The following is a 15,234-nucleotide window of genomic DNA, read 5'->3' on the forward strand; positions in this document are numbered from 1 at the left end:
CATCTTTGAAGTTGGCTTGAAAGTCAACACTAAAGTGTACCTGGATGTGCTGAAGAGTGTGGTGATTTCCTGGTGCGATCAGGTGGCCGTTGGTGGACCCTGGGTGTGGTAGCAGGACTCGGTGGGGCCCACATGTCCAAAGAGACTCAGGCTTGGCTTCAAAAGGAGTGCTACAACTTTGTACCCTTCTCTAACTGGCCCCCTCCTCCCCCGATCTGGACTACTTTGTTTAGTCATACGTTGAGAACATCACCAACATGACCTCTCACAACACCAAAGCTAGCCTGATCACAGCCATCTGCTGAGTATTCACTGAGCTCCTGCTGGTGCTTGTGGAAAAGGCATGCTCCTAGTTCTGAACCTGTATCGAGGCAGTGATGTAGACTGAAGGCAGCTAGTTTGACTAGATGCCAGCTCTACTACATAATCAAATTACTGCAATTGTTTTTTTTCAATAAAAGTTTTAAAATAAAGCTGTAGTGTTATTTTCTTTAGGGCGACAATTTTATTGTTCCACCTTGTAGAATGTTTGTATAACAACAATATTATCGCTTGGTTCGTTTGCTTTACAGCATATCAACCCTCTTTTCGGCTATAACACAAAACCTACAGTCAACAATAAAATTTTTTTTTTTACTTTTATTCAGTCCCAAACAAGTCATATTGACGCTGAAATGTAAGGGGCATGGATTAGGAATTGGAAGCCATATTCATAGGGGAATCCTAAGAGGGGATTTGTACAATAAGATGCTTGTTCACATTACATTTAAATTTCTGCATTTGGTACAGTAAAGAAAACAGAGCAAAGGGAGGGTATTCCAAGGTCTAGCAATTTGAGGAAAGAAGCTATTAGAGTAGGAAACCTTCCGACATCTTGGAATCTCTACATTGAAGGGGTGGGGTTTTGTTGTTTCTCAAGCGTAATTACATTGAAAGTACACCAGAGCAGCAAATTCATTGGAGCACATTCCATCTCTTTACTTGTAAAACAAGTACAGAGATGCGACACTGTGGTGATGGGAGAGGGGCTTAAGCTTAATGTGAGACCTATAATGTTAAAGGCTCTTTTTTTGGATCCTGCCTAAGCGGAAGAGATTAGTGATGTGTGCACTAGCCCAAATATGACAACGATACTCCATTTAGTGTTGAAGAGATATTAATTGTATATGACTATTTTATCCCTAGATACGAAGCATTGTGGATTCATACTTTTTCCAATAGTATTAGTCCATCAGTAAACACAACAGATCTGATAGAATTTGACCTCGACATGACTGATACCATAGTCTGTGATGACATCCATTAGTCAACTTAGTTTATTTATCTGTTTTCCATTGCAGCAAAGTTAGACATAAGGCCAGTTTATAGTGAGGAATCCAGCTCCTCCAAAAGGGGAGATCTGCTCTAATGCCAACTTTGTGAAGATCAGCTAATCTGCATTCTGTGGTGAGGGCACCTCAGGTGATAAAATAACCCACCTTCCAAAGAAGGAGGTAATGCTTAGGAAGAAGGCCTAAATAGTTTGTAAACAATAGATTATATTTAATCTATATTTGTCAGGTATGAAAATGAATCTGAGATTAGAACATAATCACAGTGACACTCCAGTTTTCTGTGAGATCACTGAAGTTAAGCAATGTTGACCCTAATCCAAACCAGATGGGTGACTATTCAGGAATTGCAAAAACTACAATTGTTAAGAATCTCACCTGAGCAGGATACACATGCAACTTTTTAATTTGATGTTCCCTAGAAACTTCCTCATTTGGAGGAAAGAAGCTGAACCTGTTCAGGGTGTATGGGTGCATCAGGTCAGAAGGGGAATGAACATGATAGCAATAGCAACTAAGATGCTGGATGCAGTATTTTGTGTTATTCTCGAGACAAGCATATGATGCTGTGATTGAAGTGTGGGTGAGACGGGCAGCGGATTAAGGTGAATTGACATCTTCAGCATGATTGCATCAATAGATTGCACTTTGTCAAATTCGGACACTGCGCTTAATTTATGTATTAAAAAAATATAATAAATATTAGAACTTTAATTCTTGTTCCACCCGGGGTTTTTCTCTCACCCCCAAAGCCAGAAGAGTCAGAGCCAATGTTGATGTGGATTGTTCTCTATTGACTGAGATATTGTCCTGTGTAGTTATGCGATGTCTACCCTCCCAGGCTTTGCCGTTTCACTCTTTGAGAATAGATTAGTTTATTGCTAATCGCCCTGAGAATGACGACGGAGCTGACAGCAGTCCAAAATATTTTTTTTGTAACTCAGTCAGCTTGTGTCCTTTAAAGCTCAAGACTAATATTCCATTCTTTATGATTCCCCAGTTGTTGCTATTGACGAACACGGCATCATCTTGCTTCACCAGTTGGCGGCACTTTGCTTCTTTTCTTCTGACATCTATCCGATGCTCCTTTTTTCCTGTGACCCCCAAACCACCAGAGTCTAGGCCATTGTTAAGGTGGCTTGTTCTTTGATGGCTGAGGTATGTTCTAGGAGATCTATCGTTCCAGGCCTTGCCTTCTCACTTCTTGAGAAGGGGTTAGCTAATCGCTTGAGGCGCCTCAACCAGGTTCCATTTTTTGCAGGTCAGAGAGCTCTTTCTCTAGGTTGTTGGCTTTTTCCTAACCTTGTGTTATACCTTCCTACTTTGGGAATGAAATAATCATCACGAATGCTTCTACTATTTTGTTAAGTTTTGAAACAGGAAATGAATTCCCTATAACCAGATAACTTTTTTGTTGTTTTTAATCCGACGACATGTGATCCGTTCGATCAAGCTTTGTACATTGTAAATTAGTATAAACATTTAGTGCCATTGTGATGTCATTATAAAACCTCCTCCTCTTCTCTATCTTCTCTCCCCCCTTCTCTATCCCCTTTTTGCTCTCTTTCTTCCTCTTCTCTCTCTTTAAATTATTCGAGTCCTCTCACTATTCCTCTTATTATTCACCCTTCCTCCTACCATATAAAACAATCATGTACAGATTGGAATGCTTTCCGATCACATACACCCATTTCCCTTTTCATTACCACCCCCTCTCTTGACTCTCTTTATTTTCTCTCTCCGTTCTGCACTCTTTTTTTCTCTTCCCTTAATTATTTACATCATTCCATTCCTCTTACTAATTATATACTCTTTTACATTATTCTTTCTTCCTCCCACCATCTAAAATATTCATATACATATTGAAGGACTTCAGAATACATTGTGATGTCATAATATACTGCACCTCTCTCTCTCTCTCTCTCTCTCTCTCTCTCTCTCTCTCTCTCTCTTATTTACATCATTCCATTCTTCTCATTACTTTTTATTATTCACCTTTTCTCCCACCATCTAAAATATTAGGTACAGGTGAAGTGTGCACGGTAACAAGACAATAAAATAACGAACAATACTCTCAGATTTTCAAGAGTGTATATATAGATATATATAGAGAGATTAAAACACACCGAATGTAGAAATTAATAAGGAAGGGAAAATAAAATGCCACATAGCATGCGATGATCAGAGAAAAAAGTCACAAAATGTGAAAAGGAAGGAAAAAGACACAAGACAACAATAACAGCAGTGACAACATAGATGTATATATATATATATATATAAATATATATATATATATATATATATATATATATAAATATATATAAATATATATATATATATATATATATATATATATATATATAAAGTGGATAGGCATGTCGGTGCTGTGTGGTCAGAAGTAGTACCTGTCCAAATGCAGCCGCAGGTGTCGCTGCTGTAGGCGGGGCAGCAAGGTTGCCGCTGACCTGGTGGGAATGTATTAGTTTCCATAGTTCTCTGCGCACATGGCAGGGTTAGTGAAAGCAGGAATTAATAAAGAGAAAGAAAGAAAGAGAGGAAGAGATAAAGAGAAAGAGTACAAAATTAGCAATGGAAAGTCTTTGAACAAGAATCAACACTTTCAGTTTTAGTAAAGAAGAAATAAAGAGCAAGTCCAATATTTTATAAATACTGGAAGATAAACATTCAACATGTAAAAAGCATTACTTGAGAAGAACGTGCACAGCTCTTAAAGATTTTGTTGGCTAGGTAATGGTCGCCCAATAGAAGGGAGCTAATTCTGCCAAATTTAATACCATTTGTTTGAATATATTAATGATATTTTAAACCAATGCATTTAAGGTGAAAACATTATTACGCACATACGTCTCATGGCAAAATTATCATAAATTCCCAAAATGGCGAAAAATGATCCAGTAAAAAAATAATTACAAAAATAGAATTTATCGAATCATCGAGTTTTATCGTGTTTCAAGTAGAACCAAGTTAGTATGAAAAACAAGGGAGATAACCCTTGACTTAAACGGACAAATTAAGGGTCTGCCATTTTTTTTTTTTTTAATGCATTTCAGAACGTTATTGTGGTTGATTTTCTCCTAAAATACATCTAGCACATCTCCTGCTGAATCATTTTTCATAATCTTTAGAATTTACACTAATTTCACGATGATATCTAATATTTTTACTTGAAATGCGATGGTTTAAAATATCCCCACTGTAAACAACCATCAATCATTTTTAAACATTGATATTGACATTTTCGACCGCCAATACTGACTTAGGCATAGTGTTCAGATTAATGAAGAGCCTTATTAATTCCACAAATATTAAAATATGTTTTTTTTTATCAAATAATTTTTTTTTTAAGTGCTATTTTGAAAAACCTTAAAACAATATTTCTATTGGATTAAAATTTGTATTATTTGGACTACTGTTCTCATCTTGAGTGTTTTTTTTTTTCACATCGTTTTAGTCGATGGTATCTTGTCGAATTTGAGAACCTATACCGAATTCTGAACAGAACCCTTTATTTTATTCACATGCTCTCGTTCCATCGTAGTAATTTACACTCTTCTGGAGGTGGAAGGCTCAATCTTCAGTGCAGGCAACACTCGAAATACAATTGCGAATTACTTTAGGATTTTTACCGGATCATGGCTGACAGAACGAGAACATACTACCCCCGTGGATCAAATAAAGTGTTTTGTTCGAAATTCTGTGCAGATTTCTGAGTTTGATAGAAAGATTCATGAGTTTGGCAGGATACACCTGAAGAAAGTTAGATGTTACATCGGTCAAAACGTTGTGAAAATAGCACTCAAGATCTCAAGATGAGAACAGTAGAATGTAGAATCCAAATAATACCCTTAAGCATTTGGTCATCATTTTTGATTTGGGGGGGGTCTGCTAAACCGTCATCATGCTGGTTATTTTATAAACAAGTTTTATGTTTAAAAATTTGTTTGTCCAATCTGGCAAATTAATTTTAATTTTAAAATTCTCATGATTATATTCGTCATTTGAATCACATCAATTTCCTCTCATATGATTTGCTTATTTGTGATTGGATGAAAATGTGCAGATATTTATGGTTCTCTTATTTGTGATTGGATAAAAATGTATAGATTTCTGCAATTATATGAATGTAAGCAGAGACGGTGTTATCAGCCTCCAAATTTGCAACCGGAGATAAGCCTGCTGGTCTTCTAGAAAGGATGGTTTCAGCATGCTGCCTCAGTTTTTTTTCTCAAGTTTATATATAAACAAAAATTATATAGTATCCTTTTTAACAGTAACATCATATTAAAACCGAGAAAAAATGTTACAGTGCATTAATCTGTTTTAAATTTAAATTCCATCAAACTTTGGAAAATTACTTTCATATTAAATTAAAAAATAATATTCTTTATGAAATAATTCATTTGAATTTATTTGCAATTAAATATGCTAATTATTCACAAAAGGTTAATGGCATATAGAAAGTATAAATTTCGACTTGTTTTGTAAATCATATTTGTTTGAAACTCTTGAGTCTATCCAACTCAAATTCTATGCACATATCCAAAACTATTATTGAGGTGTTCTATCTTTCAATAACAACAATAACAACAAAATAAAAACAATTCTTTCAGTCGTCAGCACAGAAATCCCTCCCACTGAACTCCTTGTCGTTCGTCTTTTCCTACATTTTCTATTCTGGCATGTTTGCATATTTCACGTGATCTCTTCCATGGTCGTCAAGTATAGTTTGATGCTCTACCTGACGCCATGTTTCTTTTTCGCCTTCTAGTTTTTCATCATTTTCTCAATCGACGAAATTAATTTCGAATAAATTTGACTATATGATGTTTTTAAATGTTGAAAACACCAAGAACTTTTTCTTCTATCAAAAGAAAAAGTATTTCCTTTCTCCTTCCATGTGCCTAGTGGCAGGCGAAATTTTCATGCAAGGGCTTCCCACTTATAGAACACATAGCTGCAGGACTGCCTCCCTGCTGATTAAAACTTAATCTTCTTCAAATTCAATGTAAAAAAAATTCTTGTTGTGACTGCCCTAAAGTAACCAAACACAGTTTATAACCTTGATCAATGTTAATACTCCCATAGTGTTCCTCATCTTTCAGCTGGCAATCATTATCGTCTCATTAACTCTTATCCTTCAGTGACACTTGGCCTCGATAAGTGATGTCCCTAATAATAATAACAATAACGGCTCCTTCTGAATGTTTGAGACAAGAATTGATGATTCGTATTATTTGGATTATACGGACTACTCTTCTGTTGAGTGTTATTCGCACAACGTTTCGATCAATGTAACCCCCAACCTTCTTCAGGTGTATCTTGTCAAACTCGGAAATCTTTCTGTCGAACTCAAGAATCTGTACAGAATTTTGAATGGAACCCTTTATTTAATCCACGGGAGTTTTATGCTCTCATTCCATCAGCCATGACTGGGTAAAAGTTTTAAGTAATTAGCAATTGTATTTTAGTGTCGTTCGCACTGAAGATTAAACTTTCAACCTTCAGAACAGTGTAACTTACAACTGAATTTCACCAAGCACGTTATCCACGTTGGGTCTGGCGTAAATTAAATAAAGGGTTCTGTTCGAAATTCTGTGTAGATTCTTTGAGGTCGACAGAAAGATTCTTGAATTCGATCAGATATGCCTGAAGAAGGTCGGAAACCGAAACATGAGAATAAAACTTAAGATGAGAACAGTAATCCAAATAATACAAAAGAGGTTTTCATTTTGGTTATTATTGCCAAATACTTCAATCACTTTATGTACGGGCCTTCTTTAGTCTTGGTCATCTTCTGGGAATTGTTGACCTGACCCTTTATTTAATTTACAAGATAAGCCTTCCGTGGTTCAAGCATATCTAGTGGTCATCATGCATGAACTCTGATAAGTACAACCACTTTTGAACTCTATATCCCAATATAGCTTGACCTAACAATTGCATTCATCAACTAAAAACATATGCAATAATCACCAACACAAAATGCTAGTCAGACTATGAATAACAGAAACGACAATCCCTCATTTCAACAATTTTAAAACCTATTAATTCCCTTGTCAACAGCATTACTTAAAATGACTCATTCAAACACATACAAAAATTGTATTATTTTAAGCGTTGTTTATTAAATATATGCGACAGTTTTCAAAAGACTCTTTTATTTACTTTTTTCGGTAGCTTCTCATGCGCTGTCACGAAAATTGATTTTTTCTTACTTATAGAATAAATAAAATAAGGACGTACTATCGTCGGAATTTTCCAAGCAATTTATATAAAATGCTAAAAGGTATCGAAAAGCCGAGCCAGTGAAATCACATCAGACAATGTCATTTAAGAAAACATTTATTTACTATCATTGGTTTATATATATATATATATATATATATATATATATATATATATATATATATATATATATATGTATGTATATATGTATATATATATATATATATATATATATATATATATATATATATATATATATATATATATATATATATATAAAAGACAACTAAATAGTTATCTTCATTTGAACAAAAAGAATAATAATAATAAAAGAATAATAATAAAAAAAATCATTTTTTTTTTGTTTGGTATCAGTTGTTTGTTATTCAAAAAATAACTATTTATTCATGACAATTAACTTACAACAATTATTTTTTTTCCTTGAATTGATTTTTCATTTTCTTAAAGTTTCGTACAACAATTATTCATTGCAGTTTCTTTGTAACAGCAACACAATTTTTTTTTTTCATTTTTCAATTAATTTTTCATGTAATTATCTTTATAATAAGAGAAATAGTATATTTTTCATTGAAAATATTAGTATTTGTGCAAAACAAAAAAACATAAAAATTTTGCTTGGCACCTTCTAGCGTTTTACGTAACCTGTTCAGAAAATTCTCACAATAGTAATAGTATTCCACACAATACCAAAATTTTAAATGATTATTTGTTAATCATAATATCAATATAATCAGTAATAACAATAATATAATCAGTGATAATAACAATATAATAAGAAATAATATCGATATCATCAATAATAATTTAGGAAACGGAAAAACTCTGAAATAACACTTGCGATCAAGGAGATATCACATGATACACATCGTGTATGTCTACAGTCATAATATGTTTGGTGGAGAGAGTGGGAAGTGTTCTCCACAATACATGATCCATTAATTAACAAATTCATGTATGAAAGTTGTCCATATATATATATATATATATATATATATATATATATATATATATATATATATATATATATATATATGGCATAATCATGTTGACACACTGGTTCTATCTAGTTCACTGAAGTTAAGCGACGGTGAGCCTAGCCAGTATATGATGGGTGACCATTTGGGAAGGCTAGGCACTGTATGTACCGCAATATGACCAAGAAATTTCCAGGTTGGTATTTGGGAGCACATTAAATTCACTGAGAGGGATGCACCCCCCTCCCCCCGTCTTCGTTAAGACATGCATCTAGGAGAAGGAAAACTCTGATGTAAAATGTGAGATTTACTGTCTGCTTCGTCTAGTGGCAGCCATTGCACCGACGAAGATTAGCAGTTGAAACCAAAAAAGTATGGTTGGCTCTGCACAAAGCTTTCACGACTATAAAAACAAATCATCTTTGTCGATTCTTGAACAACTTAGTTGTTGTGGCGGAAATCGACGAGAGTGTCCATCATATATATATATATATATATATATATATATATATATATATATATATATATATATCGTTTCAGAGATTTGATATCGTTTCTGAAACGATCCTGCACTATTATGGGTTGTTATCGTTGTGATTACGTTGAACAGTTGAACATATGTAAATGATGTCATATCATATATTAATTTCATTTACCTCCCACTTAATATATATATATATATATATATATATATATATATATATATATATATATATATATATATTCAAAGCTTCTTTAGACTATATATATCTATATATTCAGTAATTCAGTTTATATATATGTAACATAAAAAATATATATGCAACATAAAATATCAACTTATTAGAACATAGTCAAACCAAAAAGGCAAATCTTGCATATATACAGTGCTCAATATCTTTTCTATTAGAGCTTAATAACAATAATAAATAATTTATATGCATGTATTTTTACATTCAATTTATAGTTCAAATAATATTTTTACTTGCCTTAAAATAATTACCGTTCTGATATCTTCACACAAAATAACTCTCTCTGTATTTCGGTAATTACAGCCTGTACGAAGATCAATAGTTTTGTAATTTGATAGTAAGATTTTGGCACTATAAAGTCAATGCACAATTGTAACGTTATAAGTTATCTCTATTGCACTAGTCGGTTATACGTTATTTTAGTTGTTAATTCTTTGTCTTTATTAAAAACTTTCAATGACGTCACACCAGATATAAGAAATAGTCGTCTACTTCTTTTCAGGACAGACAAATTAGCGTTCAAATGTATAAAACACGACTAATAAAAATCATATGAGCTTTTTCCTAACTACTAACTTCAGACTTTATCTTTCATATTCCAAAAACAACTTGTGTTTTATCAAATTAGATTTTTCTTTCAAATTAAATCAAAATTCAATAACATTTTTATGTTTCATTGATGAATTGAAGAACACACAGATTTATTTATACATGATTCGACCTTCAGAAGCAAAACGGTTCCTGACAACAATGTTAGCTTATCATTAACCGTCAGATATACTTAACCCTGCGTGGGATGCTTTGTCACACCAAATAAGCTTGTGCTCATAATTCCTAGTTGGCAACTTATTTCTTTTCCTCCCTCCAAGTACTCTCCAGTCTCAGTGAGGGTAAAGCCCCCGTGGTATGGCGCAGTTGTATCTCAGTTTTCCTTGCACGTTAATGGTTATGTAATGAACTCATATTCATTTTTCTTGCTATTTCAATTTATGGAAACATTTTGGATTCATCATAGATATTAAAAAATAACGATGTATCCTGTGGGCATTTTTAAATAAATGTGATCTAAATCTAAGATTTAAAAAATTTTTTTTATTAGTTTTATGATTTATTTAATTGTATTATTTCCTAATATTAACAAGCTGCAAGTGATTCAAACTGTTCAAAAGGGGCTGTAGATACACCCTGAACCAGCAGGATCATTATATTTAAAAAAAATAATAGCACTATAAACAATTTCGTACTGGGGTATATAAACACCCGATGAGATTAATCATGGTGACTAACACAGGGTTAAACATTCTACGGACTCCAAGCTAATCAAAATAGGAATGTTTAGATTAAATCAAATTTCAAAATAGGAAAAGAATTCGTTTATATTATAAAATGTCTTTTAAAATTTTTGTATTCTTCATTTTCTTTCTTGTTAGATGCCTCTTCACAATTGAAGGACATGCCTCTCCAAGGAACTTTGCTTTTCATAATATAGCTGTTGGTGCGAGGCCCCCAGAGTTATCAAAACTGATGATTTTTTTTTTCTTCAGAGTTTTCTTTTTCCTATGCCTTATCATGGATTAAGACTCAATCCTACCCTAGTATTTAACTCATAGCTGGATGGAAGATGCATAGATTCCCTTCACAATGGTATTGCTAAACATAATACAATAGAACTTGAACATAGCATGAGTTTACAGTTCACATCAATAACCGTTGCACTATCATCTTTCCATTTCATCTTTATATGGAAGCCCATAATTGTATTTAAAATTAAATTCTTAACGAAGGTCAATATAGTAAAATTTGCTTTAGAAAAAAAAAATCAATTAAGTTTAGTATAAATCTCCTCAAAGTTTGCATCCAAACATACTGCGAGAGAATAACACACGCACGCACACGTATACACATACACTTTCACGCCCATATGTTTGCGTGGTCGTACACAGGTACACGAGTTACCGATTTTAAGAGTTGTATATAACAATTCGGTTCCTTTGAAGTGAGAAGCCAAATGATGATACTCACCTCTCTCCTGCTTCACCCACAAACTGAGACAATTGGCTCCCATCCAGCTCCTCTGGCTGCTTGCGTTGATAATGGCTCCTGCAAAGAAGCATTCATCATTTAAAAACTTCTTTTTTTTTATCAACCCTCAGACTTTACATAAGAACAAGTATTAAACAATTCACAAACGGATTCACACATTTATTCACACTCACGGAGATTTAGCTATCTGATCATCTATATATATAAAGTAGTAGTGTTCGTGTGTGTGTGTGTGTGTGTGTGTGTGTGTGTGTGCGTGTGTGCAACTCTCCTACAGCCCACATCATTGGGCTGATCATGACCTAACCTGAAATGATGATGGTTTCCGACCTAGGGATGGGGCACACCATTTTTCAAGGTTTATGTTAAAGGTTAAGGTTATATTTGGTGCGGCTCTTCATAAACTCCTCCGCCTAGGGATGTTGCACACCTAGTTGGGGTTCACCACCTTAAACACCTTGAGCAATAGTTGCTCTTACAACATCCACTTACTGCAAGGGTACCAGTGAAGTAGGTACCCGAGCTTACAGCAAAGTTCCACACAAAGCGCAGGTATCCTTGCTTATATAATCATATACAATGTGATAAAAATAACCGAGCAATATATATATATATATATATATATATATATATATATATATATATATATATATGTAAGGGCCATTCCAAACGTAATGCTTTCTATATTTTTATCCTGCTTGAATAGATCAGAGGAGATTGCAAATTGCGATGACTGAACTTATGCATTTATGATCAGAAAGATTCATCTCGCTATTGTAGATATTGATGGTGTGAGACTCTCTCTCTCTTTCTCTGTATACAGGGTGACCCAAAAAAACAAAAGCTAAATGGAGGCCGTCTTGAACATATGCTGTAGAACGGAGAAAAAAAGACGAAAGACACTAGTGTTTTGATGTGATGTTTTGAATATAATAAACTAGTTATGACCAAAGTCTCATTTCATTCGAACAAAACACTAAGAAACAGGGCCTAATTATAATTGGGGCCCGTTTTTTGGGGTCACCCTATATATATATATATATATATATATATATATATATATATATATATATATGTGTGTGTGTGTGTGTGTGTAGTCATCCACTTACAGTACTGTTTCGCTGTTTCACAGCTCATCAGTGTGGCTAGACAGGCAACTGCCCCAAGCCAGGATCGAAACCGGACCGCCCAAATGACAGTCAAGGCTTCTCACCATTAGGCTATATGACTGATACTGAGTGAGTAATGAATTAACGATGTTTTGATATACGTATGTATATATATATATATATATATACATATATATATGTGTGTGTGTGTGTATGTGTGTTAGATATGTGTCAGAAGCAGTGATGTGTTATTGAATTCCTCCATGCAGAAAAAATTGAACCGATCAATATTCACCGGAATCTGTTGAACGTTGACAAACCCAATTCAGTTGATGTCAGCACTGTGAGGAGATGGGTTCATTGATTTCAGAGTGGCGACAGAGATGTAAGTTACAAAGTGCGCTTCAGATTTTTACAACCTAGGCATCGTTCATTGCTGGCAGAAGTGCATTGAGAATGGTGGTAACTACGTAGAAAAATACCATTCGTTTTAATGGTAGCACTGCCGTCTTGATAGCTCTTCAATGTTTTAGTTGTCGAGTTTTAAAATATTAGGCCTTACTTCATGAATGACTCTAGTGTGTGTATATATATATATATATATATATATATATATATATATATATATATATATGCACGTACATATATGCATATATATTTGTATTTATGTATACATGTGTGTATATACATTTGTATGTATATATATACATATGTGTTTATATATATATATATATATATATATATTAGAGATGGGTCGATTCCAATATTTTTCCCCAATTCCGATACACTTATTGATTCCAATGCAATTACAGATTCTGATTCCGGTTCTATATAAATCTAAATAAATATAAAATATGTTGTTATTTTCCCTGATTTCTATAAAAAACCCATGTTAAATATGCGGATATTTTCCTAAACGTAAAATTACACTTGTGGAGGATGATCTATAGATTTTAGCTTTACTGGTAATTTAAAATCAATAAATATTTATTGTTTTATCATTATTACCAGCAATGGAAGATTTTGCTTTAAACAAAATCAAACAAAAAAAGACAATTAAAAGAATCGTTTTGGCCTCGGTAAATAGGCACCAATTTTTTCGATTCCCGATTCCGATCAATCATCCCAACATAAATATATACGTACAGTGCCTATCAAATTATATGCGGAACTTCTCTTCACAATAAAACTAATTTACTTACATTGCATCAGTAAATGACTAATAAGGGGTTGATATACTGCAAACAAACTCCTTAGAAAATAACACTGAGTCAAACATGCTTAAGTTTGAAATAGCATTTTCCTTACTAAAATTGCAGATTGAATGGATGCGTCTCAATAATTTTCATAGGCTCTGTCCATCAATCTAATTAAATTTGAAATAACATTTATAGTTACAGACAGGGCGCCAGAATAATGGGGTAGTCAATGTCTTCTTATATTAGTAAATTAGTCAGTTTTTTTGTGAGGTTTGCTTTCAGTAGGACAGTGCACCTCTGTAACATTTTCATCAATAAAAATCAGGCCTTTATGCATAGATTATGGGTGTTTATACGTGCTGGTCTTTTATGGGTTTTCTGCTTCTTTTCGTCTGTTTAACTAAGACAAATAAAACTTTTCATGCAGGAAATACACAAAGGAGACGTTCGCTGAGTTTTTTTCAAGGTTTTATTTGGAGAGAATGAATTATGGACAGAGAGACTAATATTATCGTAGCTAATTGTTTACTTCTTAAACTTAACTTTCTGAAATGAGTAAGGCAGACACAGACATCAAAGCAACATTTTTATATTATTTCTACATTATTGGCAGCTTCTCATTTGCATGGTTTCCATGGAAAGATTCATCTGAAAACATTAAGTTTTTCTCCTCGGATATGTAACACCATTTGTCATTGTTCGGCTTTGTTTTGTCTACCGTGTTTTGATCTCTGCCCCGTGCTTCATCTTTACGCCTCTGGGAATGATTCTGTTTGCAAATTAAGGTCATCATGCACTCAGTCTGACCTTTTATATGGCAATTAAACTACACAGGATTTTTCATGTTTCATCCTTGTGAAGATTCGTCAGGCTGCCTGTTGACTCTTCATGAGGATGAAACAGACGTTAAAGCAAAGATGATGATGATAATGATGATACTTTCCTGTTCTATACAAAGTATCACCCATCTGAAAAAGACTCTATTCTATAAAATATGTTGCTGAGGACTGGTTTCTCCCGTGGAAAGCAACCTTTTTTTTAAATCGCCTGATGAGAACTTGTTTTTTTTTTTGTTTTTTTTTTTTACATGGAGGTCATCACTTATCAAGGTCCGGAAGCCACTCAGGGATAAGGGTTATTGCGTGTGCAGTAATCAATGGGATAGTATCGTAGTAATCATTAGTATTGGAGATTTGATAAAGTGTCTTACTTAAGGGGGCGGTTCATCAGGAATTTGTTTATGTTGGACTTGAAGACATCCAAGTTGTAGTCAGGTGGGAAACAGGCAAACGGAAGAGAGTTCCACAGTCGTGCACTTCTAAGAAAGAAGCTTTGCTCATGGAATCTACGCTTTGATTTAGGCACAGATGAAGAATGGGGAAAATTAATGACAGTGGTTTTAACCGACCATCTGTCCAAAACATTAGCATGTCCAGTGTTGCGACCTTGTAATTTTGTGTATATATATATATATATATATATATATATATATATATATATATATATATATATATATATATATAATCCGTAATGATCATCACTAGCTACAGTCTAAAAATAGAAGTAAAAACATATTAAAA

At 33.6% G+C, this 15,234-nt stretch overlaps 1 protein-coding gene across 7 annotated transcripts in view; it reads right to left on the minus strand.

Annotated features, from left to right (window-relative positions):
* LOC145291908 (calmodulin-binding transcription activator 2-like) overlaps window positions 1-15,234 on the minus strand; it is a 2,646,613-nt gene that overhangs the window by 166,683 nt on the left and 2,464,696 nt on the right. For 5 of the 7 annotated variants that reach the window (XM_080137802.1, XM_080137770.1, XM_080137753.1 and 2 more), the window contains one exon: window positions 11,326-11,403. In XM_080137802.1, the coding sequence (XP_079993928.1) occupies window positions 11,326-11,403 (78 nt within the window). Of the gene's footprint in view, window positions 1-3,736; window positions 3,828-11,325; window positions 11,404-15,234 lie in introns of all 7 variants that reach the window. The other 2 variants (XM_080137790.1, XM_080137780.1) reach the window with 1 other exon arrangement.

Source organism: Euprymna scolopes, chromosome 2 (assembly GCF_053919585.1).
Source record: "Euprymna scolopes isolate OS-2025 chromosome 2, ASM5391958v1, whole genome shotgun sequence".
In the NCBI taxonomy this organism is placed as follows: Eukaryota; Metazoa; Mollusca; class Cephalopoda; order Sepiida; family Sepiolidae; genus Euprymna; species Euprymna scolopes.